The sequence below is a fragment of the Schistocerca piceifrons genome, chromosome 2 (assembly GCF_021461385.2).
Source record: "Schistocerca piceifrons isolate TAMUIC-IGC-003096 chromosome 2, iqSchPice1.1, whole genome shotgun sequence".
Taxonomy (NCBI): Eukaryota; Metazoa; Arthropoda; class Insecta; order Orthoptera; family Acrididae; genus Schistocerca; species Schistocerca piceifrons.
The window spans coordinates 517,477,431-517,504,169 of NC_060139.1; the positions used below are offsets into that span (position 1 = coordinate 517,477,431).

Consider the following 26,739-nt stretch of genomic DNA (forward strand, 5'->3'; position numbering starts at 1 on the left):
GTTCCATAATTCTGCAACAGATTAATGCCAATGATATACGTCTATTATTGTGTGGTTCTGCCTTAAGGCATTTCTCACAAATGGGAATGACCCGTACTTTTTTCCAGTCATTAGGTATCTTTTGTTGCTCAAGTGATCCACAATAAATTACTGCTAGAAGGGGAGCAAGTTATTTTGCATAATCTTTATAGAATCTTATAGGTATCTCACCTGGTCCTGAAGCCTTTACACTACTAAGTGATTGTAGCTGCTTTTCAGTTCCGCAATCGGCTATCTCAATATCTGCCATTTCAACATTCGCATGACGAATGAAAGGAGGGACAGTGTCACGATCTTCCACGGTGAAACAACTCTGGAAGACCAAATTCAGTATTTCGGCCTTATCTCTGTTATCTTCCATTTCGGTGCCGCTGTGATCACTGAGAGAATGAATAGATGATTTTGACCCACTTACTGATTTTACATATGGCCAAAATCTCTTAGGGTTTTTGCTCAGGTTGGTTGACAACGTCTTACTGTCGGAATCATTGAACGTATCTCTCGTTGCTCACCTTACGCTCATTTTCGCTTCGTCCAGCTTCAGTTTGTCAGCTAGGTTTTTACTTCTCTTGAATCTGAGATGAATTGCTCTTTGTTTACGTAACACTTTTCTAACATAGCTATTAAACCATGGTGGATCTTTCCCATCCCTTAAAACCTTACCTGGAACATAATGTTAACTGATTCGATAAGTTCAGGTCTGTTTGTTGCCAGGAGGTCTACGACGTTACCCTCATGAGTTGGTTCTCTAACTATCTGCTCAAGGTAATTTTCGGACAAGACATCCAGAACAATGCCAAATGATTCCCAGTCTAAGGCACCAATTCTGATGGCAGAATACTCCCAATCTACACCTGGCATTTTGAAGTCGCCCCTTATTACAATGGCATGATCAGGAAAATTACTAATGATGTTCTGCAAACTCTGTCTGAAGTGCTCTACAACTACAGATCCTGCCCCAGGTGGTCTATGAAAACATCCGATCACCATTATTGACCATTCTTTGTTTCACCCAGACTAATTCACATTTGGAATGCTTGACAAACTCACTAGATTTTATTGAGTTTTTTACTGCAATAAACACGCTGCCACCATTGGCGACTAATCTATCCTTATGCTCCTGCAGTTTACTAAAATCATATTAATCTTTTCTATCTTTGATCTGCGAGGACCAAGATTCTGTGAGTCACTGTGGCTGATTGAAGAGGCAAATCATGTTTGCTCCCAAGGGAGGGGTCCTCTAACCTAAAAAGGCCCCATGTGCACGCCACACGTACTCTGCTACCCTAGTAGCTGCTTCCTGCGTGTAGTACACGCTTGACCTATGAAGGGGAACCCTACAATTCTGCACCCGATAGCGGAGGTCAAGAAATTCACTTCCGATACCATCACAGAGCCGTCTGAGTCTCCGGTTTACACCTTCCACTCTGCTCCAAACCAGAGGACTGCGATCAACCCTGGCTACAAATAGACAGCTTAGCCTGCACCTCATGTGTTGCTATTTGCCTTCACCAGATCAGCCAGCCGCCAAAAGGAGCCGAGGATTGCCTCAGAACCCAAATGGCGGGTGTCATTCGTGCCGATATGTGCCACTACATACATCCGGTTGCACCCAGTGCGCTCAATAGTCGCCAGCAGGGCCACCTCATCATGGATAAGACCGCCTGGCAAACATACTGAATGCACACCAGAATTCTTTCTCGCCTTGCCCTCTATCTCCTGGGGGGCTCCACCACCCGCCTCACTTTGGAGATCCCTATGACTAGCATACCCACCCACTGTACTTGTCCAGACTGGGCAGGAAAATCGACCGCTGGCCCAACAGGAGAGGCATCCGGTGCTGGCTCAGAGTTATCATTAACACTGGGAAGCAACTCGTACCTGTTGCTAAGGCGTAGGCAGCCAAATTTTTCTGTTTGCTGGACTGCTTGTTCAATGTACACATTAAATAAAATCGGGGATAAGCTACAACCCTGTCTTACTCCCTTCTCAACCACTGTTTTCCTTTCGTGCACCTCGACTTTTATTACTCCTGTCCGGTTTCTCTACAAGTTGGAAATAGCCTTATGATTCCTGTATTTTACTCCTGCTATCTTCAGAATTTCAAAGATTGTATTCCAGTCAACATTGTCAAAAGCTTTCTCTCTAAGTCTACAAATGCTATAAATGTAGGTTTGCCTCTCCTTAATCTATCTTCTAACATAAGTCATAGAGTCAGTATTGCCTCGCGTGTTCCTACATTTCTCCATAATCCAAACTCTCCCCCAAGGTCTGCTTCTATCAGTTTTTCCATTCTTCTGTAAAGAATTCATGTTGGTATCTTGCAACCTTACAGTTTGATAATTTTCACATCTGTCTGCAACTGCTTTCTTCAGAATTACCACATTATTCTTTTAAGTCTAAGGGTATTTTGCCTTCTCATACATCTTGCACACCACATGGAAGAGTTTTGTCATGGCTGGCTCTCCCAAGGCTATCAGTAGTTCTGACAATGTCATCTACTCCCGGGGCCTCGTTTTGATATTTATCTTTCAGAGCTTTGTCAACTTCTCCTCGCAGTATCATATCTCCCATCTCATCATCATCACTTATGTCCATTTCCCTTTCTACAATATTGTTTTTAAGTTCATCTCTCTTGTATAGACCCTTTATATACTCCTTCCACCTTTCAGCCTTTCCTTCTTTACTTAGGACTTGTTTACCATTTGAGCTCTTGATATTCATACAGCTACTTCTCTTTTCACCCAAAGGCCTCTTTAATTTACCTGTACATGGTATCTATCTTTCCCCTAGTGAATTGTGCTTCTAAATCTTTACATTTGTAATTACAAGACTTATCTAAGGCCAATTCGGTTGCATAAAATTTTGTCAATAGACCACAGTTTCAATTGCACTAGGGCAATCTTCATCAGAATAAAAAGTCATTTGGAATACATGTAATCCCAGCATGGTTTAAAATGTCTGAAGAAAACTGCTATTATCAAACAGAAATGTCACACAATTAAAACCTAAAATGTAAAAGTATAAAATAATTGTCAACCACATAAAATACTCCATGGAATATGACAGCTGCAAGGTCACTTGGCGCCAAGAGACCTTGCGGTTATCATATTCCGTGGAGTATTTTATCTGGTTGACAATTATGTTATACTTTTACATTTTAGTTTTTAGTCCTGTGACATTTTTTAGACAAGAGCACTTTTCCTCAGACATTTTAAACCATGCTGGGATTACGTGTATTCCATATGACTTTTTATTCTGATTAAGATTGCCCTAGTGCAATCGGAACTATGGTCTGTTGACAAAATTTTGTGCAACCGAAGTGGCTGTATATACATCTTGTATTTAAATAGCCTATGGTTGCTGGATCACAGCCAATAAAATGTTTAAAAATTCCTTGCAGTTGTCCTGTAGCCATTCCTTCTTAGAAAATTGAGACTTACTTTCCATCTCATTTTTAGACATTTGTATTCCATTTTGCCTGCTTAATTTGCCGCATTTTTAAATTTTCTCCTGTCATCAGTTAAATTCAATATCTCTTGTCTTATCCCAGGATTTCTAATAGGTCTTTTCTTTTTTCCTATTTGACCTTCTGCTACCTTCAGTATTTCACCTCTTAAGGCTCCTCATTCATCTTCTACCGTATTCCTTTTCCCTGTTTTCGTCAACCATTGCCTGATGCTCCCTCTGAAGCTCTCAATCACCTCTAGTTCTTTCAACTTATCCAGGTCCCATCTCCTAAATTTCCTACCTTTTCCCAATTTATTCAGTTTTAATATACAGTTCATAACCAATAAGTTGTGGTCAGAGTCCACATCTACCCCTGAAAATATCTTACAATTACACTTGGTTCTTAAATCTCTGTCTAACCAGTATATAATCAATCTGAAACCTTCTGGTGTGTCCAGGTCTCTTCAAAATATGCAGCCTTCTTTTATGATTCATAAACAAAATGTTCGTGATGATTAAATTATGCGCTGTGCGAAATTCTACCGGGCGGCTTCCTGTTTCATTCCTTTCTCCAGTCAATATTCACCTACTATTTTTCCTTCACTTCCTTTTCCTACTTTCAAATTCCAGACCGCTGTGCCTATTAAATTTTTGTGTCCCTCAACTATCTGAATAATTTCTTTTACCTCTTCATCACCTGTGTAGCTAGTTGGCATATAAACTTGTACTGCTGTGGTAGGGGTGGGCTTTGTGTGTATCATATGGCATTCACTATGCTATTCACAGTAGCTTACCTACATTCCTGTTTTCTTATTCGTTATTAAGCCCACTCCTGCATCATTTAATGTTCTCCTTTCATCAATTAAATTCAATGACTTGTGTTATCCAAGGATTCCTACTAGGCCTTATCTTTTATCTACTTGATCCTCAGCTGCTTTCACTATTTAATCTCTTAAAGCTTACCCACATATACCACTGAATGCACCTACACTATTACATCATTGGGCGACACACAGCTCAGGGTTAAGGTCGTCATAAACATTAGGCCCAAGACCAGACACTGAATGCTCACAGATACAAATCAATACCTGAGCAACACTGGGTTTCTCCACTTACGGATAAATACAAGTCCTGTATGCTTTCAAGGGAATGTTATACCATTCTTCTACATTTATATTCTGCAAACCACCATGGGGTGCATGGCAGAGGGTACATCCCATTGCACCAGAGCATGGGAAGAGTGATTGATTGAATGCCTCTGTGCATGCACTAATCATTCTAATCCTATTCTCATGATCCTTATGTGAGCAATGCATAGGGGTTTGTAGTATATACCTAGAGTCAACATTTAAAGCTGGTTCTTGAAACTGTGTTAACAGACTTTCTTGGAATAGTTTAAATGTCTATCTTCAAGAGACTTCCAGTTCAGCCCAGTTCTCTGTAACACTTTCACATCGCTTAAACAAACCTGTGACTGTTAGTGCTGCCCTTCTCTGTATACATTCAGTATCCCTGTTAGTCCTATTTGGTATGGATCCCATCCAACTGAGCAATATTCTAGGATAGGCCACATGAGTAACTTGTAAGCAATGTCCTTTGTAGACTGATTGCATTCCCCACTTCCTGCAAAAGAGTGGGAAGTTCAGGAACAATTATGGCAGTGGATGACGATCATGCTCTTCTCTCCAAAGAAAACTACAAAGGCTCAATAATATTGAGATCTACTGATTGTGGTGGCCAGGGCAGACATGACACTTCCTCCTCATGCTCACAAAACCAGTCCATCACAAATCACGCTGTATAATCAGGGGCCTCATCGCCTTGGAATACAGACTCACCATCGAGAAAACGAACACTGTACCATGGGATGGAACCCATCATCCAAAATGGTCACACAAATCCTTGGTAATAATGCGACTTTGCTGAGTAATCACGGGGCCCTACGAATAGTATTATAAGGCTGTACACATCATCACCGAACCCCCACCACATTTAATTCTTGGAGCGTAAACTATGCTAGAAGTTGGAAACAGAGTGACACATCTCATATGAACAAATGACATTTTTCCATAGTTCCATTGTCCAGGGTTGGGTTGATTTGGGGGCGGGGGGAGACCAAATTGCAAGGTCATCGGTCTCATTGGATAGGGAAGGAAGTTGGCCTTGGCCTTTCAAAGGAACCATCCCAGCGTTTGCCTGAGGTGATTTAGGGAAATCACAGAAAACCTAAATCAGGATGGCTGGACGCGGGATTGAACCGTCATCCTCCAGAATGCGAGTCCAGTGTGCTAACCATTGCACCACCTCACTTGGTCCCATTGTTCAAGTTTTATGGCTTTGGCACCAAATTTTCCTATTATGGGCATTTGCATCACAGCTGAGTGGTTTTGGAATTCAACCTCACCCTGCAGTTCCCTGCTTATGGAGCTCCCCTCATGTTGTTTTGGTGCTGATGCGGTTTATGAGTGCAACTCAAGTCTGGAGCGACTTTTGCATCTGTCATCCTTTGTTATTATTTGGCAGGATCCTCTTCAATGACTGTCTTTCATAATCACTCAACACACATTTTCATCTGCGTTGTGACTTAGCAGATGATGTTTTTCAGCTTTCCCTTTATATGGTATAAAGCTTCAACATGGTGCCTCTTGAAGCACCAAAGACTTCGGCTACCTTGGTTACAGGAGCACTCACCATGACCACCAACAATTTGCTCATGTTCAAATTCACTTAGCTCTATCATAATGCACTCACTACTACACAGAACACTGTTCTGGCCACTACTGCACTTGCAACATATTGAGGACATTGGATAGGTGCCATTCGCTGTCAAATACAAAATTGCAACCTGCAGACTTGGCAAGTATCTGTATTTATGTTCAAGCACGGATATGCATTTCCATTATGTTTCATATTTTTGTCCAACACCTACATGTACCTTTGCTTAATGGTGCTCCAATGAAGATCAGAGCATGAGTACTGAAATGCACACAACAGACAAAACAGCAGAATGATAAGTATTGGAGATGTGAGCATCACTTCTCTAACATCCTGTTATTTGTGCGCCCCTCTAGGAACTTTTATGTGTGTGAAAGTGTACGAGTTACAAATAAGATAGGATTAAATGTTTCAAAAGTATTTTTGCTGTGTTAATCTATGTGTTCTATCAGATGCTCTTCTGAATAAAACAGGCTCCAGATTTTTTTTTAACTTCTGTTAATTTTCCTAAATAATAACAACAATCTGAACTATTCACCTGCCAACTTCTTGTTACACAGTAAGGGGATTCTTCCCACATTTTACATATTTCTACTCCAATAAATAACGATTTTTTTTAACGATTTTTATCTTTCAACACATTTATCTGTTGGTATGTACAACTTGCATAAAAATTTCAGTTTCTTATTTATACCCAACTTCACAGGAATTTATTATCCAGATTATTAGTTTTTGCTGTTCTGATTCTAATCGTGTAAATAGTTCTAATTAGCACTCTGTTAATTAAAAGTTAAGATAATTAAAGTTAGCACTACAGTTCACCATGTGCAAAAACCTATGAGCTAATACTTGTATCTGAGACAGGTGACCTACACCATTTGAAATTTAAGCAGACTCACTTTCCACTACAAATTTTGTACTAACCACGGTTAGCTTCCAAACTTTCACTACATACTTTTTTCCCCTTCATTTTTCGTCAGTATCACATGTAGCACTACTCAATAATTTCATATAGGTATCATAATATGTAATATTGGCATTCATTCATGTAAACAAGGGGATTCACACTGCATACGGAGAATAGTTTGATGCATTTTTCTAAATTTCTGACTAGCAACATTTTTTATAATTCAGAATCACATTAGTTTTTGTAGTTTATCAAAAATTGTAAAATCCAACCTAACTGATAACAGTTTGTTCTTATGCCTGCCTATAAGTAGTAAGACATCACTCAAAATTGTCAGTTTACAGTTTTGATGCTGAAAGTAAGACCCACATTGGAGGGCGCTCTCAGTGTTGACTTACGCCACAAATACAATCTGTGCATGAAAATATGTGCACCGATCGCCACAAAATTCAAAAGCTCTAATATTTAATAACTTTCAAGCAATCTCTGTAACCTAAATAAATGAATGTTTGAAATGAATTTGTTATAATTAGCAAGAAAGTGAAACATAATTGTCATTGGAGAGATCTGTTGTGGCACTGATTTAAATGAATTACTGGAATGTAATTCTCTTTAACAGGAACTGTGATAACTGAGAACTGTGATGATTTTGTATAAATGTGAACAATTTATTTTGTGCCACAAGAGTAATTAATTTTCCACTGTAATCGTGGGTGCTGATTCTGGTGCACAATAATTTTTCATACTGCAAAAACTGATCACTACAATCAATAGTAAACTTTGAAAGGAATAAAATGTGTGTATTAATGTCATCTAAAATTAGTGTTGTGTACACCTTTGGTCAAACACCATACCAACCTCATTTAAACTTCCAGCTTCAACATTTTCAAGATTAGTGCTACAGAGAACGAGATAACATTATCCAGGTCAGTTCCATCACACACTAATTAGGATTTCTTAATAAGAACAAACATTTGTCTTTAAATAGAAACTTTACTATAAAATACAACCTTTCTTCTCCTTAAGTCATCAATTCAATTCATTTAAATGTTATAAATAAATTTAGTACTAAAACAGTAGCCTCCTATGCATCAGCAGTCCAACTTTAAAAATATATAATTTAATTTACAATATTTATCTTCCATCCGCTATCTGGGATGATTCTCCAGTCTTAACAAGAATAACAATTCTTTAACACATTTAACAACATGCATATGCAGCACACATGGGTGAACACACACACACACACACACACACACACACACACACAGAGGATATACACAGGGCAGGGGGTGTAGCAAAGGTGTGCTGTGCTTAAATATTTGTATGCGAAATAAATGCATTATATTCCATTTGAAATCAAATGTAGCAACCACTACAGAAAATTATTATAAACTGATACATGCATTCTGTGTATCAGCATCAGCCCACATCTTTCTGTAGCACAGCCAATAAAATTGCACGCAATGACGTGCAGAACAGTCTTTCACTTGGATAGTTGATAAATGGAGAGTTTCATGTTCAGTAATGTTAATCTGACATCAGTTACCCAAGTTCTTTAATTATTTTAATGGGGCGCAAGATTCCTCCCAGAGAATAAGATTTACTTTCTAAAAAAAGAAAGGAAAGAAGGAAGGAAGACAGAAAGAAAAGAAACTAACTTAATGGATAGGAAGTCTTGAAGAAAGATACCTTATGTTACATATTTTGCAGGAATTCGAGGCAATGATGTTAGTTAGAAAGTAACTTCAGAATAGAGAAAACCAGCTGATGGATAAGACTATAACGTATTGAAAGTTCCTGCCCACATCAAATAAATCAACTCGGATGTGTTTTATCTTGCAAAGAAGAAGCGTACACACATTCTGTTTCCATACAGACAGCTATAAAAATGTTTAATATGAAAGTAATGATGATTTAACAGAAATAAATATTAAAGTAAGACCTGGATTTTACATTATCTCATTCTGATATTGCCCGTATGTTAGCAGTTTGATTGTCAAACATCTTACACCCCACATTTGGTGTCTGTATCACAAAAATTTGTACTTTTTTTACTACATACAAACAGCACAGATTTTGTCTTGCCATGTCTGCAGTAAGCAGTAACAAGTAATACAGAATCACATTCTTTCCTCCCTTAACAGTCTTTTATATTCTAAATGGATGGTGTGCCAACCACATTGCAAGAATATGACTAGTCTATTGCAAAGATGCCAGATTTACCCTTTTTGCAAGAGATTCACATTTTAAATTTTTCAATATTGCACAGTTAACACCTTTTCTGTAACTACCTCTGCTTTTGCAGGATCTTAATTTTCTCAAACCAATGTATCTGAAGCTATTTTACTAGTGTTGTATAAGTCCCTTCAGTCTTTCAAAGTAAACATCACAAGAAAATAAAATTACACATTTCTGTCTTCATAAGACTCAAAACATGCTAAAACTACTTATCTTACAAACTGGCTGCAATCTCCATCCATTATATACTGGAGATTTTTGTATAAAGCAAGAAACCAAACAACTCCTGATTTTTTTTTTTCATAAGTTGGCATCTCACAAAGTAAAATGTAAAATACAGGTTTTACCACGCACAGAAAGAATCTAAAAAGTAACAGATTCTGTGTTGACAACACTTAGTATATATAACAAGATCTACAGATACTTAATAACAAATTCGATTTATGATGCGAAGCACTGATTAAAATTTTGAATTTATCCAATTTACAGTTAACACTTTGTACTCCGGAGCTTTTCCAAATTTGGTCCACTACCAGAGACAGTATCTGGCAAGTATTACCTAGTACTTCTTATTTTCTTTGTTTTTGAGGGGAAAAAACATACATCAAGACACACAAAACATATAACTGGCCACAAGTCAATATAAATTTCACAGGTTTGTGCATATATAAACACAGACATTCTTGACATTAACAGAATATCATTATGGATCCATGAAAAAAAGTGACATATTTGTGAATGTAGACTTTCCCAGCATATACAGCGCTTGAAAACTTCTCAAGCTTCCATCCGTGTGATTGTCTAAATTCCAGAATTTCGATGCAACCACCTGAATGGAAACTCATAATGATTTCATCAAGTTACATATTGCCTTCCTTAACGAATTTTAAAAATACTCTGAAAATAAGAAGCACAGCTTTTGACAAAAAGTCATACATTTAAAAACAAAAGGTGGAAAATAGCTAGACATTACACAAAGTAATCAGAATCTACAATATAAATGCTCGATAACCACCATTATATACAGCACATATGTGAATGTTTCTCCTACAGTTATCACCATCATAAAATTTTTAAATCACTAGATTTCATTATCATACAACATAAATGGGAAGAAAACAAGAATAATAGAGAGAACAATGGATTATTACCATCTTTGGCTTTTTGGCATGATTCATATATGAATAAACACTTCATATGTCACCTTCAAATTTAACTTCATGCAACACACACATTCAGAAGTATGGACTTAACGTGAAAAACTTTAAATATGTAGGTGACATCAATGTTTCAGCTTTCACATAAACAACTGCTCTTCTCTCTCTCTTACTTCAAATACAAAGTAAATAGAAAAAAATCTAAAACATCAATATACAGACAAGTAAAGGCACTTAAAACAGTTCTACAAAAAGAATAAAAGAAATATCAACAAACCAGTAACACCCAATTTATTACTTCTTTCCTCTTTTGCTTCATTCACCACTGGATTCTGAGATGATAACTCTCCCCCTCATGCTCTTTCCATGTCTACAGCTTTCCCTTTACGAATATGTGTAAAAGTATTCGAGTTCAGAGTGTCTGAGACATTGCAATTGTTTTGGGTAAATCTATAGATGTTATAATATTTAAATGATAATCACAAAAAACATTTTCTAAATAGTCTAATTTCCACTGAAGTGTAAAAGAAGCAGCGTAAGACTTCGAAATCACTGGGCCATAATCGTCACTGTATTACTGCTGGCCAAAATTTGATTTACTTTTGCTGTGAATCACAGAAAATCATACATTATAAAATGTAGTCAACGGATTTCACTTCGTTCTGACTCATTAAGATTTAGAATTTTACCAACACAAGAGAATTACTAACACCAATTGTTATGTGCTACGAGAGGGAAGAAAAAAAATAAATAAATAAACTACATACATATACCTAAAATCAAAATTACAATTTGTTTAGCAAAAGGAAAGTGGAAAACTCTGTAGACAACACACAAATTAAAGAACACTGAAAAACTGATGTGAGATAGTGACTCACACCCCAGGAGTAAAAAAGTGAAACTCATCACATTTAAAGCACTAAATAATGACCCCATTTGATATTTGGCACTACTTGCAGAATGTTAAAAATGAAGTCATTAGTTAAGAAATTCTCTCTCTCTCTCTCTCTCTCTCTCTCTCAATAATGCATGAATGGAGACAGACAAAATGAAATGCTATGGTAAGGTGTGGAATGGGTGTACTTCAGAACATCAGCATTAATTAAAACTGCACTAAAGAAAGATACACTACAAAATATTATACAGGATATAATGCAAAATAAGGATAGTGATAACTGGACAAAATCCAGCAACAGCTTGTACGTATATTCACTTTCTGGTAACTGCAGACAGTGGATTCTCAAATAGTGATACACTTTGGCATTGATGACTTACACAAACAGTAAAACTATTAAAATAGGGAAGCAGCAATATCTAACATGTGATCAGAAGAGAATCAAATCATGGGCAAGTGCCTCATGTTCAGTCTAGTGTATTTTTTTTAATATGATAAAGAAAAAGCCAGAGAGAAGCAATTATATGAACAAAATATATGGCATGGCCAATTTAATCTGGAAGTAACAATAAAATAAAGTTAGTAAACTGAGGTTTCTGTAGAAATGAACAGATGAATGATGGGAGGAGAGTGGGATACAAGATTCTTCACATTTCAACGCAAAATTCTTTCAGAAAAGATGCTCTAAAGAGAACCACAGGTTTCAACTTTTGTACTGCAATAATAAAGTTCCCTACATTATCTTAGGAACATAGTTAAGTAGAAGTCATGTAACCAAAGGTTTAACGAACAACACAATGATAAAGTGTGCCTGACGTGAGATGAAATTCCGTAGTGTTCATATATTTTAATTCATATCCTTCAAGTTATGGTGACCTAAAAATTTGCATGCCATCAAAACCACACAGTGAAATGGCATGAGTGAACAAACAAAGCTTTGTCAAAAGAGAATGCCTTATTTGACACTGGGGAATATGTTAATGCCTATCTTTACTTGAATCAACAACTTTCAAATCATCATTGCTGATGCTTTAACCAACAGAAACATCATGTCGCTTACCCTTATCCTATAATATTCTAAAAATATGATCATGTGCCCTGATTTTAGCTAACTGCAAATGAATATGGAAAATGTGCTGATACAAACATACTCACTCAAACAACTTCTTCACACAATTATAAATAGATTTAAGAAACACACTTCCAAATTACAATAAAAACAAAAGACTAACTTGATCACAACACAAAACATTCCCATCCTAAACATGTATACGTGATATCAGCTGCGCGACAAGCATAATTCTGTCATGAATGTGTCAGAGGTTAACACACACTGGGAAAAATCAGTTTCACCCTTTGTGTCTTCTGAAATCTTGCTTTTCCACTCAGAATGTTCTGGAGCAACTTAGTGGGTGCAGATGACAATTTTCCTGTAATACACTTCCAGCTGCCTATAGTTTACAATTTTTTTAAAGTTAAAGTTATGTGGCAGACCTCACGATTTAATCAGTCTTATCACACGCGAGAGGGAACCGCACCACTCGGACTTGGCTTCCACAGTCACACGCTACTGAATCACCTGGGGCCAACAACACTAACTGTTTCACAAGAGCACCACCACCACTCAAGCGTACCACACGAACTGGTTCACCTGTCCGAACATCCCACACAATCAAGGAATCCTACAACACACACATAATTACTAATTAACTTTATATATAAACATTGTATTAGGAGAAATATTTATTTTTCATTATAATAAAACTAATAGCATAACCAAAATATAGAAAAAAAATTAAAAATTAAAAATGAAGTCTTAAAACAAGTTGATGAGTTTCTAGGGCAATAGACAACAATGAATGGACGGACAGCAAAAGAAATAAATAAAATGTACAACCAAAACAAAGAAAAGGAAACTGTATGAATCAACAATCTATATTTACAAAAGGGAATGTCCTGACTGATTCACTGAACGATCATACTCCAGCCAATAGAAACTTGATTTCTGGAGCGGGTGTTGATCCTACACTATAGGCATCGTTTATGAAGCAATTTTTCAAAATTACACCCCTGAGGAGTTGAAAAATGGAATGGAAGGTTTTTTTGAAACTATGTTGCTATTAAGGGGAAGTTTGAAGCCAGAACTATGGATATTGGTATTTCAGTTTTCGGCCGTGTGTGTGTGTGTGTGTGTGTGTGTGTGTGTGTGTGTGTGTGTGTGTAAAAATATTTTGTAATATTAAAATATTTTTAAACCAAAATCTATGAAAACTGGTATATGACTCCTTGGTTCGAATTAAAGAAATATGTTTTAGGGAATGAAAGTTTCTATGGAAACACCGTCACAAGAGCGCAAAAGGCAAGATGAACAAAACCACTCCCTCCAGCTACCAGAATCACTTTTTGGTCAGGGCTATGCTTCTAACGCCTTAATTAGCGGGAAAAGTTTAGGTGCTGCAATTTGTGAACTTGTAAAATTACTAGTTGCTGTCAGCTGATGTACACACACGAAGTGTCAAGGAGTCTGTGCATCGCCCACCAGAGGCGTTGTGTTTTCACTGGCTTAGTGCTCCTTAATTAATATGACTTTCTGTGACTGTTGTTCTTACAGACCAATTCTTTCTAGTTTTTTGGGACAGTTTGCATACTGCTGTTAACTTTTCAGTTGCTAATAAATACTAATTTCCACACAAGACTAATTTTGTCCTTCCTTGTGCATTAAATACAGTTCTTTCCTTCCTGTGATGTCTGAATTTATATTGTGTACTTCAGCTAAATTTCAAGAACACGCCCAAATATTTATCGGGAGGGTAATCTTCTAGATGTTCCAGAACTGGTGACCCTGACATGGTTTCGCTGCTTTACACATTGGAAGAAAAAGATTTAACACGGCCAAATCACTGATGGTTTTTTTTTTTTTTTTTTTTTTTTTTTTTTTTTTTTTTTTTTTTTTTTTTTTTTTTTTGTTGTGGTTTTCGGGCGCACAACTTCAATGGTCATTAGCGCCCTGACTACTCTAAGAATGCACCGCGAGGCACAAGTTGACAACAACAACTAAAAGGGAAAACACAAAAGACAGACTGACAGGCATAGGATTAAAAAACATCATCAAATGTCCTTAGCGAGGTTTGTCAAATTGATAAAACAAAGAACACGAGCAGCTGCTCGTGGGTCATCTGCTAAAATGGCATCTAAAGTATTAGGCAGGTTAAGATCGAGGTGCAGTGTGTTAAGATCTGGACAGGACATTAAAATGTGTCTAACCGTCAGCAAGTGCCCACATGGGCAGAACGGCGCCGGCGCAGCCGTCAGCAGATGGCGATGGCTGAACCGGCAGTGTCCAATTCTTAACCTTGCTAAAACGACCTCCTCCCGCCGAGAAGGGCGTGAGGAGGACGTCCAAGCCACGGGAAGAGGTTTTAAGGCCCGAAGCTTGTTGTCGGTAAGTGCAGCCCAATCGGCATGCCACAGCGACACAACGCGCCGACAAATGACCCTGCTAAAATCGGACGAAGGGACACAACAAGAAGCTGTCCGAGGCTGGAGGACCGCAGCCTTGGCCGCGGCATCTGCAGCTTCGTTCCCAGGGATACCGACATGGCCAGGAACCCACATAAAGCTAACCGGTGTACCGACGTCCACCAGCTGCTGAAGAGAGCGTTGGATCCGGTGTACGAAAGGGTGAACTGGGTACGGATCACTGAGGCTCTGGATGGCGCTCAGGGAATCTGAGCAGATGACATAAGCAGAATGTCGGTGGCGGCAGATGTAAAGAACAGCCTGGTAGAGGGCAAAGAGCTCAGCTGTGAAGACCGAACAATGGCCATGGAGCCGGTATTGGAAACTTTGTGCCCCGACAATAAAGGAACACCCGACCCCGTCATTGGTCTTAGAGCCATCTGTATAAATGAAAGTCATGTTGTTGAACTTCGAACGAAGTTCCAAAAAACGGGAGTGGTAGACCGAACCGGGGGTGACCTCTTTTGGGAGCGAGCTGAGGTCGAGGTGAACGCGGACCTGAGCCTGGAGCCAAGGTGGCGTGCGGCTCTCGCCCACTCGAAAGGTTGCAGGGAGTGAAAAATGAAGGTGTTGAAGGAGGCGACGAAAGCGAACTCCAGGGGGTAGCAAGGCAGAGACATACAACCCGTATTGAAGGTCAAGAGAGTCGTCAAAAAAGGAACGATAAGACGGATGGTCGGGCATTGACAGTAGCCGACAGGCATACCGACAAAGCAGTATATCGCGCCGGTAGGTGAGTGGCAATTCGCCAGCGTCAGCATGAAGACTCTCTACGGGACTGGTATAAAATGCTCCGATCGCAAGTCGTAAACCCCGATGTTGTATGGAGTTGAGGCGGCGTAAGATGGATGGCCGTGCAGAGGAGTATACGAAGCTCCCATAATCCAGCTTGGAGCGGACGATCGACCGATATAGACGAAGTAGGACGGTTCGATCCGCTCCCCACGACATACCACTGAGAACACGGAGGACATTTAAAGAACGGGTACAACGGGCGGCCAAATATGACACATGTGGAGACCAGCTAAGTTTCCTGTCAAAGGTAAGGCCTAAAAATTTGATTGTCTCCACGAGTGGGAGAGCAACGGGACCGAGTCGTAAGGACGGTGGGAGAAACTCTTTGTAGCGCCAGAAGTTAATACAGACCGTCTTCTCGGCAGAAAAACGGAAGCCATTGGCGACACTCCAGGAGTAAAGACGGTCAAGAGAACGCTGAAGACAGCGCTCCAGGACCAGTGCACACTGTGCGCTGCAATAGATGGTAAAATCGTCCACGAAAAGGGAGCCTGATACATCAGCTGGGAGGCAATCCATTATTGGATTGATCGCGATGGCGAAGAGAGCGACGCTCAAAACTGAGCCCTGTGGCACCCCATTCTCCTGGCGAAAGGTGTCGGACAGGACAGAACCCACACGTACCCGAAACTGTCGATCCATTAAAAAGGAACGAATAAAAAGAGGGAGGCGACCGCGAAAGCCCCATGTATGCATGGTGCGGAGAATGCCCGCCCTCCAACAGGTGTCGTAAGCCTTCTCCAAATCAAAGAACACAGCCGCGGTCGGGCGCTTCCGCAAGAAGTTATTCATAATGAAGGTCGACAAGGTAACCAGATGGTCAACAGCAGAGCGGCGCCTTCGAAATCCACATTGTACATTGGTAAGTAGGCGTCAAGACTCGAGCAGCCAAACCAATCGAGAGTTAACCATTCGCTCCATCACTTTACAGACACAGCTGGTAAGCGAGATAGGTCGATAACTGGAAGGCAAGTGCTTGTCCTTCCCCGGCTTAGGAATCGGGACAACAATAGACTCGCGCCAGCATGCGGGAACATGTCCCTCAATCCAGATGCGATTGTATGTACGAAGAAGAAAACCTTTACCCGCAGGAGAAAGGTTCTTCAGCATCTGAATATGAATAGAATCAGGCCCTGGAGCGGAGGACCGTGATCGGCCAAGTGCGGTTTCGAGTTCCCGCATGGTGAATGGGGCATTATAACTTTCACAATTCGAGGAGCGGAAGTCAGGTGGCCTAGCCTCCTCTGCCTGTTTGCGGGGGAGGAAGGCAGGGTGGTAATGAGCGGAGCTCGAAACCTCGGCGAAAAAGCGGCCGAAGGCATTGGAGACAGCCTCAGGGGCCACAAGGACTTCATTCGCGACCTTCAAGCCAGAAACTGGGGAGTGGACCATAGTGCCAGATAGCCGGCGCAGGCTACCCCAGACAACAGAAGAAGGAGTAGAACTGTTGAAGGTGCTTGTGAAAGCAGCCCAGCTGGCTTTCTTGCTTTCTTTAATAATACGACGACACTGAGCACGTAATCGTTTATAATTAATACAATTCGCCACTGTAGGGTGGCGTTTAAAGGTGCGTAAAGCACGTCGACGAGCACGTAAAGCGTCTCTACATGCTGCGGTCCACCAGGGGACCGGTACGCGACGTGGAGAAGAAGTAGGGTGAGGGATGGAATATTCAGCAGCAGCGAGAATGACTTCCGTGAGGTGTGCGACCTGACGATCGCAGCTTGTGAAGGTTTGATCCTGAAAGGTCGCCCTGGAAGAGAAGAGCCCCCAGTCTGCCTTGGAGATGGTCCAACGAGAGGAGCACGGAGAGGGAGTATGCTGCAGGAGATGGATAACACACGGGAAGTGGTCGCTCGAATATGTATCAGCAAGTGCATACCACTCAAACCGGCGTGCAAGTTGGGGAGTACATATAGAGAGGTCTAAATGGGAATAGGTGTGAGATGTGTCCGAAAGAAAAGTAGGGGCGCCAGTATTGAGGCAGACAAGATTGAGCTGGTTGAAAAGGTCTGCTAACAAGGAGCCCCTCGGGCAGGATGCTGGAGAGCCCCAAAGAGGATGGTGGGCATTGAAGTCTCCAGTTAACAAAAATGGTGCAGGTAGCTGAGCAATAAGTTGCGTCATGTCTGCCCTGGTAATGGCAGATGACGATGGAGCGTAAACGGTACAAAAGGAAAACGTAAAAGTGGGGAGAGTAATGTGGATGGCAACTGCCTGCAGGCCGGTGTGCAACGTGATGGGATCATAGTAAATATCATCCCGGACCAGCAACATAACCCCTCCATGAGCGGGGATACCTACCACAGGGGGTAGGTCAAAACGCACAGAGGTGTAGTGTGCCAAGGCAATTTGATCGCATGGGCGTAGCTTCGTTTCCTGGAGGGCTACGACAAGCGGACGATGCAAGCGGAGCAGCAACTTCAAGTCCTCTCGGTTGGAGCGAATGCTGCGAATATTCCAGTTAATAAGTGCCATCGTAAGAAAAGGAAGATGAGAGAAGGGGTCACCTCGAAGGCCGCTTAGGGCCTGGCTTCGAGCGAGCACTGCCGCCGCTAGCAGGAGGCGGACAGTCATCGTCCATGGGGTCTATAGGGTCATCAGCCATCTCGGGAGGATGGCCGGGAGGGGGAGCTTCCTCCGCCAGTGAACGGCCAGATGTTCGGCTACCAGCGGTGCGGCCAGGCGAAACGGATGACGGCCTGGGGCGGCAACCGCTGGGTGGCGCAGGAGAAGGAAGGCGCCGCGGCGGAGAAGGAGAACTGTGCTTCCTATGCGCCTTTTTAGAAGGACGTTTGGTGGAAGTACCGGTCGAAGGCTGGGAGGTCGAGGGACGGAGGAAGTCTGCACGGGATGGTTCCTTCTTGAAGGCCCGTGCATCTGACTTCGGGGTCTTCGACTGAGCAGAAGCTGAGGAAGGTGCTCGTGTCTGTGGGGTGATGGGAGGAAGAGGAGACGTCGACCGCGCGATCTTAGCACTGGCCGAACGGACGACCGTGGTGCTGAAGGTCAGATCGCATGTCTGGGTTGCTACCTCCCGGGTAGTCCGAGGAGAGGCGAGGACAGTGCTGTATTTCCCCGCTGGGAGCAGCGTGGGCTTCCTACTAGCCAATAGCTTGCGAGCAGCCGAGGTGGACACTTTCTCTTTGACTCGAATTTCCTGGATACAGCGTTCTTCCTTATAGACAGGACAGTCGCGGGAGGATGCGGCATGGTCACCCTGACAGTTCACACAACGAGGAGACGGAGGTGGACAGTCACCCTCATGGGCATCCCTGCCACAAGTGACACATTTAGCTGCATTGGAGCAAGACTGTCGAGTGTGATTGAAACGCTGACACTGGTAGCAGCGCGTAGGTGTCGGGACATAAGGGCGAACAGAAATAACCTCGTAGCCCGCCTTGATGCGCGATGGCAGCTTAACACTATCGAAGGTTAAGAAAAGTGTCCGGGTCGGTACGAGGTCATTATTGACCTTTTTCATGACCCGATGGACAGCCGTCACGCCCTGCTCAGCGAGGAAAGATTGAAGCTCCTCGTCAGTCAATCCGTCGAGAGAGCTACTATAGACTACACCACGAGACGAATTCAAAGTGCGGTGGGCCTCCACCCGGACAGGGAACGTGTACAAGAGTGTGGCCTGAAGCAGTTTTTGTGCCTGAAAGGCACTCTCAGTTTCTAGTAATAAGGTACCGTTACGCAACCTGGTACAAGATTTGACAGATCCGGCTATGGCATCTACGCCCTTCTGAATAACGAAAGGGTTGACAGAGGAAAAATCCTTTCCGTCCTCAGATCAAGAAACTACGAGGAACTGTGGGGCAGGTGGTAGTACTTTTGTCACTGTTGGCTGGTCACGTTTCCGTTTGTGGGTCGAAGTCGAAAGCGATGGAGTAGAATCCATTGCGGAGGAATCCCCCATGATTGCCAGCGTCTCCGATGGCGCGCTCCTTCCTTGTGGGGACCCTCTCAGAGGGCACTCCCGCCTTAGGTGAATGTTTACACCTCAGGTCACACCTCCCGAGAAACAGACGGAGGGACCAATCGGCATGGTCAGAAGGTATCAGCTCAGGCAATCACCCCTCCCCGGGCCTGGCCTTTACCAGGGGGTACGCGCGTGCCTTACATGTCTACCCAGGGCGGGGACTTACGCGTTACCCCGTCACCGGCTACGCGTGCGAACGCGTGGGTCGGCCTTCAGACACGCACAGGGAGGAAGGAAGAAGAGGAAAAAGAAGAGAGAGGGAGAAAGAGGACAGACTGTCTCAAACGCCGAGGCGGAGACCAGAGAAGGCAAGGAGAAGAAGGCAATGAGAAAGCAAGGAGAAGGAGGCAATGAGAAGGCAAGGAGAAGAAGGCAATGAGAAGGCAAGGAGAAGTCAAGGGAAAGAGTAAGGAAGACAGTGAAGTGGAGAAGAGCAAAGAAAGGAACCAACAAAAGGAAGGAAGAAACGAGAAGTGAAAAACCAAAAAGACCACGATTATAGGTCGTGAAACCGTCCGTCTCCGGACGCAGGCGCTAACTACCCCCGTGAGGGGGATGGACTCCTTTTAGTCGCCTCTTACGACAGGCAGGAATACCTCGGGCCTATTCTAATCCCCGGACCCGCAGGGGGGAAATCACTGATGGATTGTACCTTCGCTCTCTCAGTTCGCCAAGCGCTTTCTATCCTACTGGCCATACAATCCAGTGCAGTGGTTCACACAAGTGGAGGCCAGCCCTTTCTATGCAGATTTGTACTACACATTTGTAATCGTGATACGCCACCTAGACTACAAATTTGCCTCACAAGTAAAAGTTGTTATCACAGACCCATCTGTGACAGATGCTTATGAAAAACTGATCCATAGGGTGTCACCCAACGAGAGAAACATATTTGGCAAGGTTCACATGAGGACATCAGTGACAGGAGGCCATCACAATACTCGAGGCAACTGAAGAGTACAGTTGATACTAGTACAGTGCCTGATAGTCCACTATGTACCTTGAGGAGCAGTTGTCCATCACCTCAAGTGAAAGCCATTATTGCATTGCAACTGACAGGGCCTTGGATGAAGTGGCTCAATCAGTGGATATGATATTTGACACAATAACACCTGTACTGATGAGTGCAGTGACTGTGTCATGTAACAGCTTGTAGTCACTAATGGTTTCATGTGCGGATTATGATGTTCTGGCTGAAAAGTTCGATTTGTTGACAAAGCAAATTGGCGAGATGTTGACACATCAGGACCACAGCAAGGACAGAAACAGCTACCGGAGGCACTAAAGGAACCACTTGTCTACTACTTCCTCAAATTCTGATACTGGTCAACCTCTTATCTGCTGGTATCACAGAAAATTTGGGGACCTGGCACATAAATGTACATTGCCATGTGCAGACCCAAACACCAGTGGTAGTCAGGCTCTGGCCCATCGAGCGATTGCCTAAATAAGTCAGAACACCTACTTAACAGTGACAATAATTCAACAATAATGACTTAAGACATGTTGCATCAAGCTCGACCTGGACTGTGACATGAGCAAGCATGGGATTTCATTATCACCAATATGTTGGGACCTATAATAGGAGGAGATTTCCTGGCACATTACCAGCTGTTAGCAGGCATGGCAAACATGACTCTTGGGCAGTGTCACTGGCTTTCAAACAGGTTTGTGAAGGAATGTAGCTACACACACAGCTAAACTCGTGCAGACTTACTGCCAAAGTTCCTGCCATGGCACAACCATCTGGAGCACTGAAAGAGGTATGTCACTGTACATACATTAAAACTACAAACAGTCCACCCATATCTTGAATACCCAGACCATCTGGCCATAGCAAAAGCAGAATTCCGTAGTACGCTGCATAGTTTTATGCAACAGTCGAGTACTCCTTGGTCACTCAATTTCATTTGGTACCTAAGAAGTGTGCTGCATGGAGGCAACACTAGAACCATGCCAGATCATTACCTTGTAACAAGTTTGTAACTATGTGCTGAGTGGTGTGACCTTGTTCAGTGCCCTAGACTGGGGGAAGGCTTACACTTAGATTCCTATAGCCAAGGAAGACATAATGCAGACAGCCATAATTACTCCATTTGGCCTATTTGATAATCATTTTACGATGTTTGGCCTTTGTAACGCAGCACAAACATGGCAAACGTTTATAGACTGTATTAGAAAGACTCCCATATCGCTTTGCATACCTGGATGGCATTAACAGCATGTGACTGAGATGTTTCAACGATTACAGCAAAGTCTTGAACACCACTAAGTGCATTTTTGGTCATAAAGGGGCCAATTTTCTGGGCTGTGAAATCTAAATGTCAGGTTCACTACTGTTACCCACAAAAGTTGAGGCTGTCTTATGGCTCCCATGACTAACTTGGAACAGCATCCTTAATTTTTTACCACTGACATACACAACACACAGCCAAATTGCAGGAACCATTAACGGCTGCACTCAATGGCTTGAAGAGCAAAGACAACTCAACCATTTTGTGTTCGGACAGTATGATCTCTGCTTTCAAGGCAGTTAAACAAACAGGGACAACCAAGAGATCCGAGAAAAACTTGGGAGCTTTTACATCCAGGAGAAAACTCAGAATTTTTTAGAATACTGGGAATTTTTCATTGTTTTACTTTTAAGTTAATTTTTGTAATTTAGGCTGATAAGAACCGATACTCTAACAAAGGATATTACTGTATTCCGCTACTACAGAATAATACTGCAGCAATAAAACATGAACAAGAGAAAAAAATGAAAATAAAACTAAAGTTGCAAAGGAAATGCAACACATACAATGACAGTGCTCATACAAGCGCCTGCCAACAGCAAAATGTGTCAAAGGCATCAGGAAGACTATACAATGCTTCATAACAACAAATTGGCGCCGATGAGCGTGACTTCACAACTGTCGACATTATATTCATCCGAGTAGTTGTGAGTGGGCGCATGCGCAGTTGAGTCGCATTTGAGTAGTACCTTCTCCCGCTTCTGACAACAGAAGTGTGGCTGTAAGCTGTGTAAACAGCCAGATGCTTCCTGGAAAAATTTTACTGGCGCATCCAAGCTGCCAGATTCAATCATGCACAGCAGGCCAGGCTCTATTGGTTGGGAGAGGGGTTCAAATTCATATTCTTGAGAGGGGACTAAATTCATATTCTTGAGGGAAAATTCAGCATACGTTCGCCTATTGATTATTCATATGATTTTGAAATGCATCCCTGTTGGTTTTTGAACATTTTTGAACACATTCTAAGTTGATGGTTGGTTTGTGGGGGTTGAAGGGACCAGACTACAAAGTCCCTCATTCAAAGTTGACATCTGAATGAATCAAACAGATTTTTGAATGCAGGCATAGTGTACGTGATGTCACTGCCAGGGAAATCCAGGTCGCATCTAGAAATAAATTTTCCTGCAGATAAAAGGGATGGGGCTACATGAGCTGAGTGGAATAAAGCCAAACAGGTGAATGACAATTGCAGTTTGTTTATGTGGCTGACTGGGTTTGCGAATGATCCACTTTGTTATAATTACTAGCGAAATCCATAGATTCAGACCACCCGAATGGAAATAAATGACTAAAAGGAATAACAAGTAAGAAAGATTATGTACTTCCTTCTCGGTATATCCAAGAAAATTATATTCTGGCAGAAAATTTTTGGCCAGATCGCTACACCAATAAGGGCCAGTTGGAGAGCCCCCGGTGCTTAAGTTCTATTGTGGGAGCAGAGCAGAAAACATGTTGCACGAACACATAATAACGCCTAACTGGAGAATAAATGTGGGTAACTAGACCGGAGATTGTGGAAGGATTAATGAAGTTAACCAAAGAATAAGTTTTGACACTGGCAGGAACAGTTACAGAAGTAGTGATGACAAGACTGATTGTTAGAATGAGGAAGGAGAAGAAATGGGGGCATCGCACAAAGTATGGAAGAATATGATGATTCCAAATTTATATCAAAATTTTGTACTACTACTTTTCGAACTCATGCTTGAAATGCTGGAACGTATGAATAAAATGTGAAACTATTTCCTGCCCTAAAGCCTATTGCTTGTGTGCCAAAACTGTCTTGTTTGTTTGGTATGTGTTACAATTGCTACAATATTAGACAGGCCTATATCGTTTCATCTAGCAGACAGTGACAAAATATACTTAATCAGATTGAGAAATCATACCAATCTTGGGTACTATTTGTATTAACGGCTTTTTCAGTTTTAGACAATGACACTTAGATTTTTCATATAGCAAAAAGTTTGACAAACTTTGATAAGGTAATGGATTCTTTTGCAGAAAGAAAGGACACCATGTAAAGCTGTAGCAATACTAGAGAGAAAATATGCTATGATCTGAGGATTGAAGAAACGTGTACTGTCTTGCTTGTCTTTTATCTTTACTGGGTTTTTAGTATCCTATATTTAATTTTATGCCACACAAAGCAGCAAGTTATTAACTAATTGGCAATAAAGTGTGCAAATTTCCTGAAGAGTTCCTGTTCTCCTGATTACAACTAATTCCATCCAGTATTAATTGCGAGTTTTCTTTAATTTCCGCTGCCCTGAATATAGTTTGATGGCATCCATTACAAAATATACACATTTGAATTCCATAGAGCGAAACATAGTGATGCTGCATGAAGAGGCAGGGCATTGCACTTCGGCACACTTGCGACCAAATAATATGTCTTACATGTCCACGAATATGTATGTTTTATATATCAGACTCTTTAGAAAAATGTGTGTTGCAAAATCAACAAATTTTTGAAAAGTTGATTTTCTTTTTCTTTTTCAAAAATTTTTTGGAGTCCTATCTCAAATGCTCTAGGGAGGGGGGTGCCACTATCTAGTATTGTCCAGTTCGGAAATACACTACTGGCCATTAAAATTGCTACACCAAGAATAAATGCAGATGATAAACGGGTATTCATTGGACAAATATATTATACTAGAACTGACATGTGATTACATATTCATGCAGTTTGGGTGTATAGATCCTGAGAAATCAGTACCCAGAACAACCAACTCTGGCCATAATAACGGCCTTGATACGCCTGGGCACTGAGTCAAACAGAGCTTGGATGGCGTGTACAGGTGCCCAAGCAGCTTCAAAACAATACCACAGTTCATCAAGAGTAGTGACTGGCGTATTGTGACGAGCCAGTTGCTCGGCTACCATTGACCAGATGTTTTCAATTGGTGAGAGATCTGGAGAATGTGCTGGCCAGGGCAGCAGTCTGTATCCAGAAAGGCCCATACAGGACCTGACACATGCGGTCATGCATTATCCTGCTGAAATGTATGGTTTCGCAGGGATCGAATGAAGGGTAGACCCATGGGTCGTAACACATCTGAAATGTAACGTCCACTGTTCAAAGTGCCGTCAATGCGAACAAGAGGTGACCGAGACGGGTAACCATACCATCGCGTCGGGTAATACGCCAGTTGGCGATGACGAATACACGCTTCCAATGTGCGTTCACCGCGATGCGACCATCATGATGCTGTAAACAGAACCTGGATTCATCCGAAAAAATGATGTTTTACCATTTGTGCACCCAGGTTCGTCGTCGAGTACACCATCGCAGGTGCTCCTGACTGTGATGCAGCGTCACGGGGAACCACAGCCATGGTCTTCGATCTGATAGTCCATGCTGCTGCAAACATTATCAAACTGTTCGTGCACATTGTTGTTGTCTTGCAAACATCCCCATCTGTTGACTCAGGGATCGAGACGTGGCTGCACGATCCGTTACAGCCATGCGGATAAGATGCCTGTCATCTCGACTGCTAGTGATAAGAGGCCATTGGTATCCAGCACGGCGTTCCGTATTACCCTCCTGAACCCAACGATTGCATATTCTGCGAACAGTTATTGGATGTCGGGTCAACGCGAGCAGCAATGTCGTGATACGATAAACTGCAATCGCGATAGGCTACAATCTGATCTTTATCAAAGTCGGAAACGTGAAGGTACGCATTTCTCCTCCTTACATGAGGCATCACAACAATGTTTCACCAGGCAACAGAAAACAGGCATTACTGTGCGAGAGTAGCTACGATGACGTAGGAAGCCCATATGTTCATACACATATAGTATAAAGAGATGTTACATGATGTCATAAAAGAAATGGGATACTACAAGAGCATTGGAATTTTGTAAGCCATACTAAAATGTATTGGCTCAAAGTGCACATTCATGTGTTCAGATTCACAATGAAGTGGGCCCCAACCTGATATTAAGCTTTACACTATGGTTTTCAGGATGCAAATTTTCTTGGAGTAGACTGTATTATCTTATGTTTGTTTCTACATTATGGCATAATGCCACACATGCCAGAAGATGAAAATTTGCACTTGAAATTCAGTGAACAGTTGAAACTAGCCAATAGTGTGGAATGAACACTTTGTTTCAAATAAATTGACTGCCTCAGGGGAAAAGATTGATAAAAGTCACATTTATGTAGCAAACCAACAAAAATAACTTCATTTTCTGCTAGGCGACTGACTGCCAAAAACGTGGAAATAAAATAAAATCAGAAAACTGAAACTAACAACATATGTCAGTCTTCTATAGTTATGTGAATGTATTTTAATTCACTTGATAGCTCCCAACCACAGAAATCCATTTTGTTTTCATCTGACATGAGAAGTGTAAACAAAGAGGAAACAGAAATTTCAGTAAACATAAACACTGCTTATGTGGAGACTTAGCCCCACCCCACTACAACTCGGACACTATGCGCATGCGTGAATCTGGCAGCTTGAGCGGGCAAGAAAAATTTTTCTGGATAGCATCTGGCTGCTTGTTGCTACTGCTGATACAGCTAACAGCCACACTTCAAGTAGCTGGAAGCGGGAGAAGGTGCTGCCCATAAGTAATTTAACTGTGCATGTGCATGAGCCAGCGGGCAACTGCTCAAATGGACTTAATGTAAACGGTTGTGACTTCACGCTCGTTGGCAGCAGTTTATTGTTATTAAGTATCCCATAGTCTTCGTCCTAAAGCCTTTGACACAGTTTGCTGTTTATCAG

The 26,739-nt window shown here is 41.8% G+C and overlaps 1 protein-coding gene across 1 annotated transcript in view; it reads right to left on the bottom strand.

The window, feature by feature from the left end:
* Positions 1 to 8,119: 8,119 nt before the first annotated feature.
* Positions 8,120 to 26,739, bottom strand: part of LOC124776611 (sterol regulatory element-binding protein cleavage-activating protein) — a 263,862-nt gene continuing 245,242 nt past the window's right edge. The window contains exon 23 of the mRNA XM_047251684.1: positions 8,120 to 13,086. Coding sequence (XP_047107640.1) covers positions 12,907 to 13,086 — 180 coding nt within the window. The 3' untranslated portion in view covers positions 8,120 to 12,906. The remainder of the gene's footprint in view (positions 13,087 to 26,739) is intronic.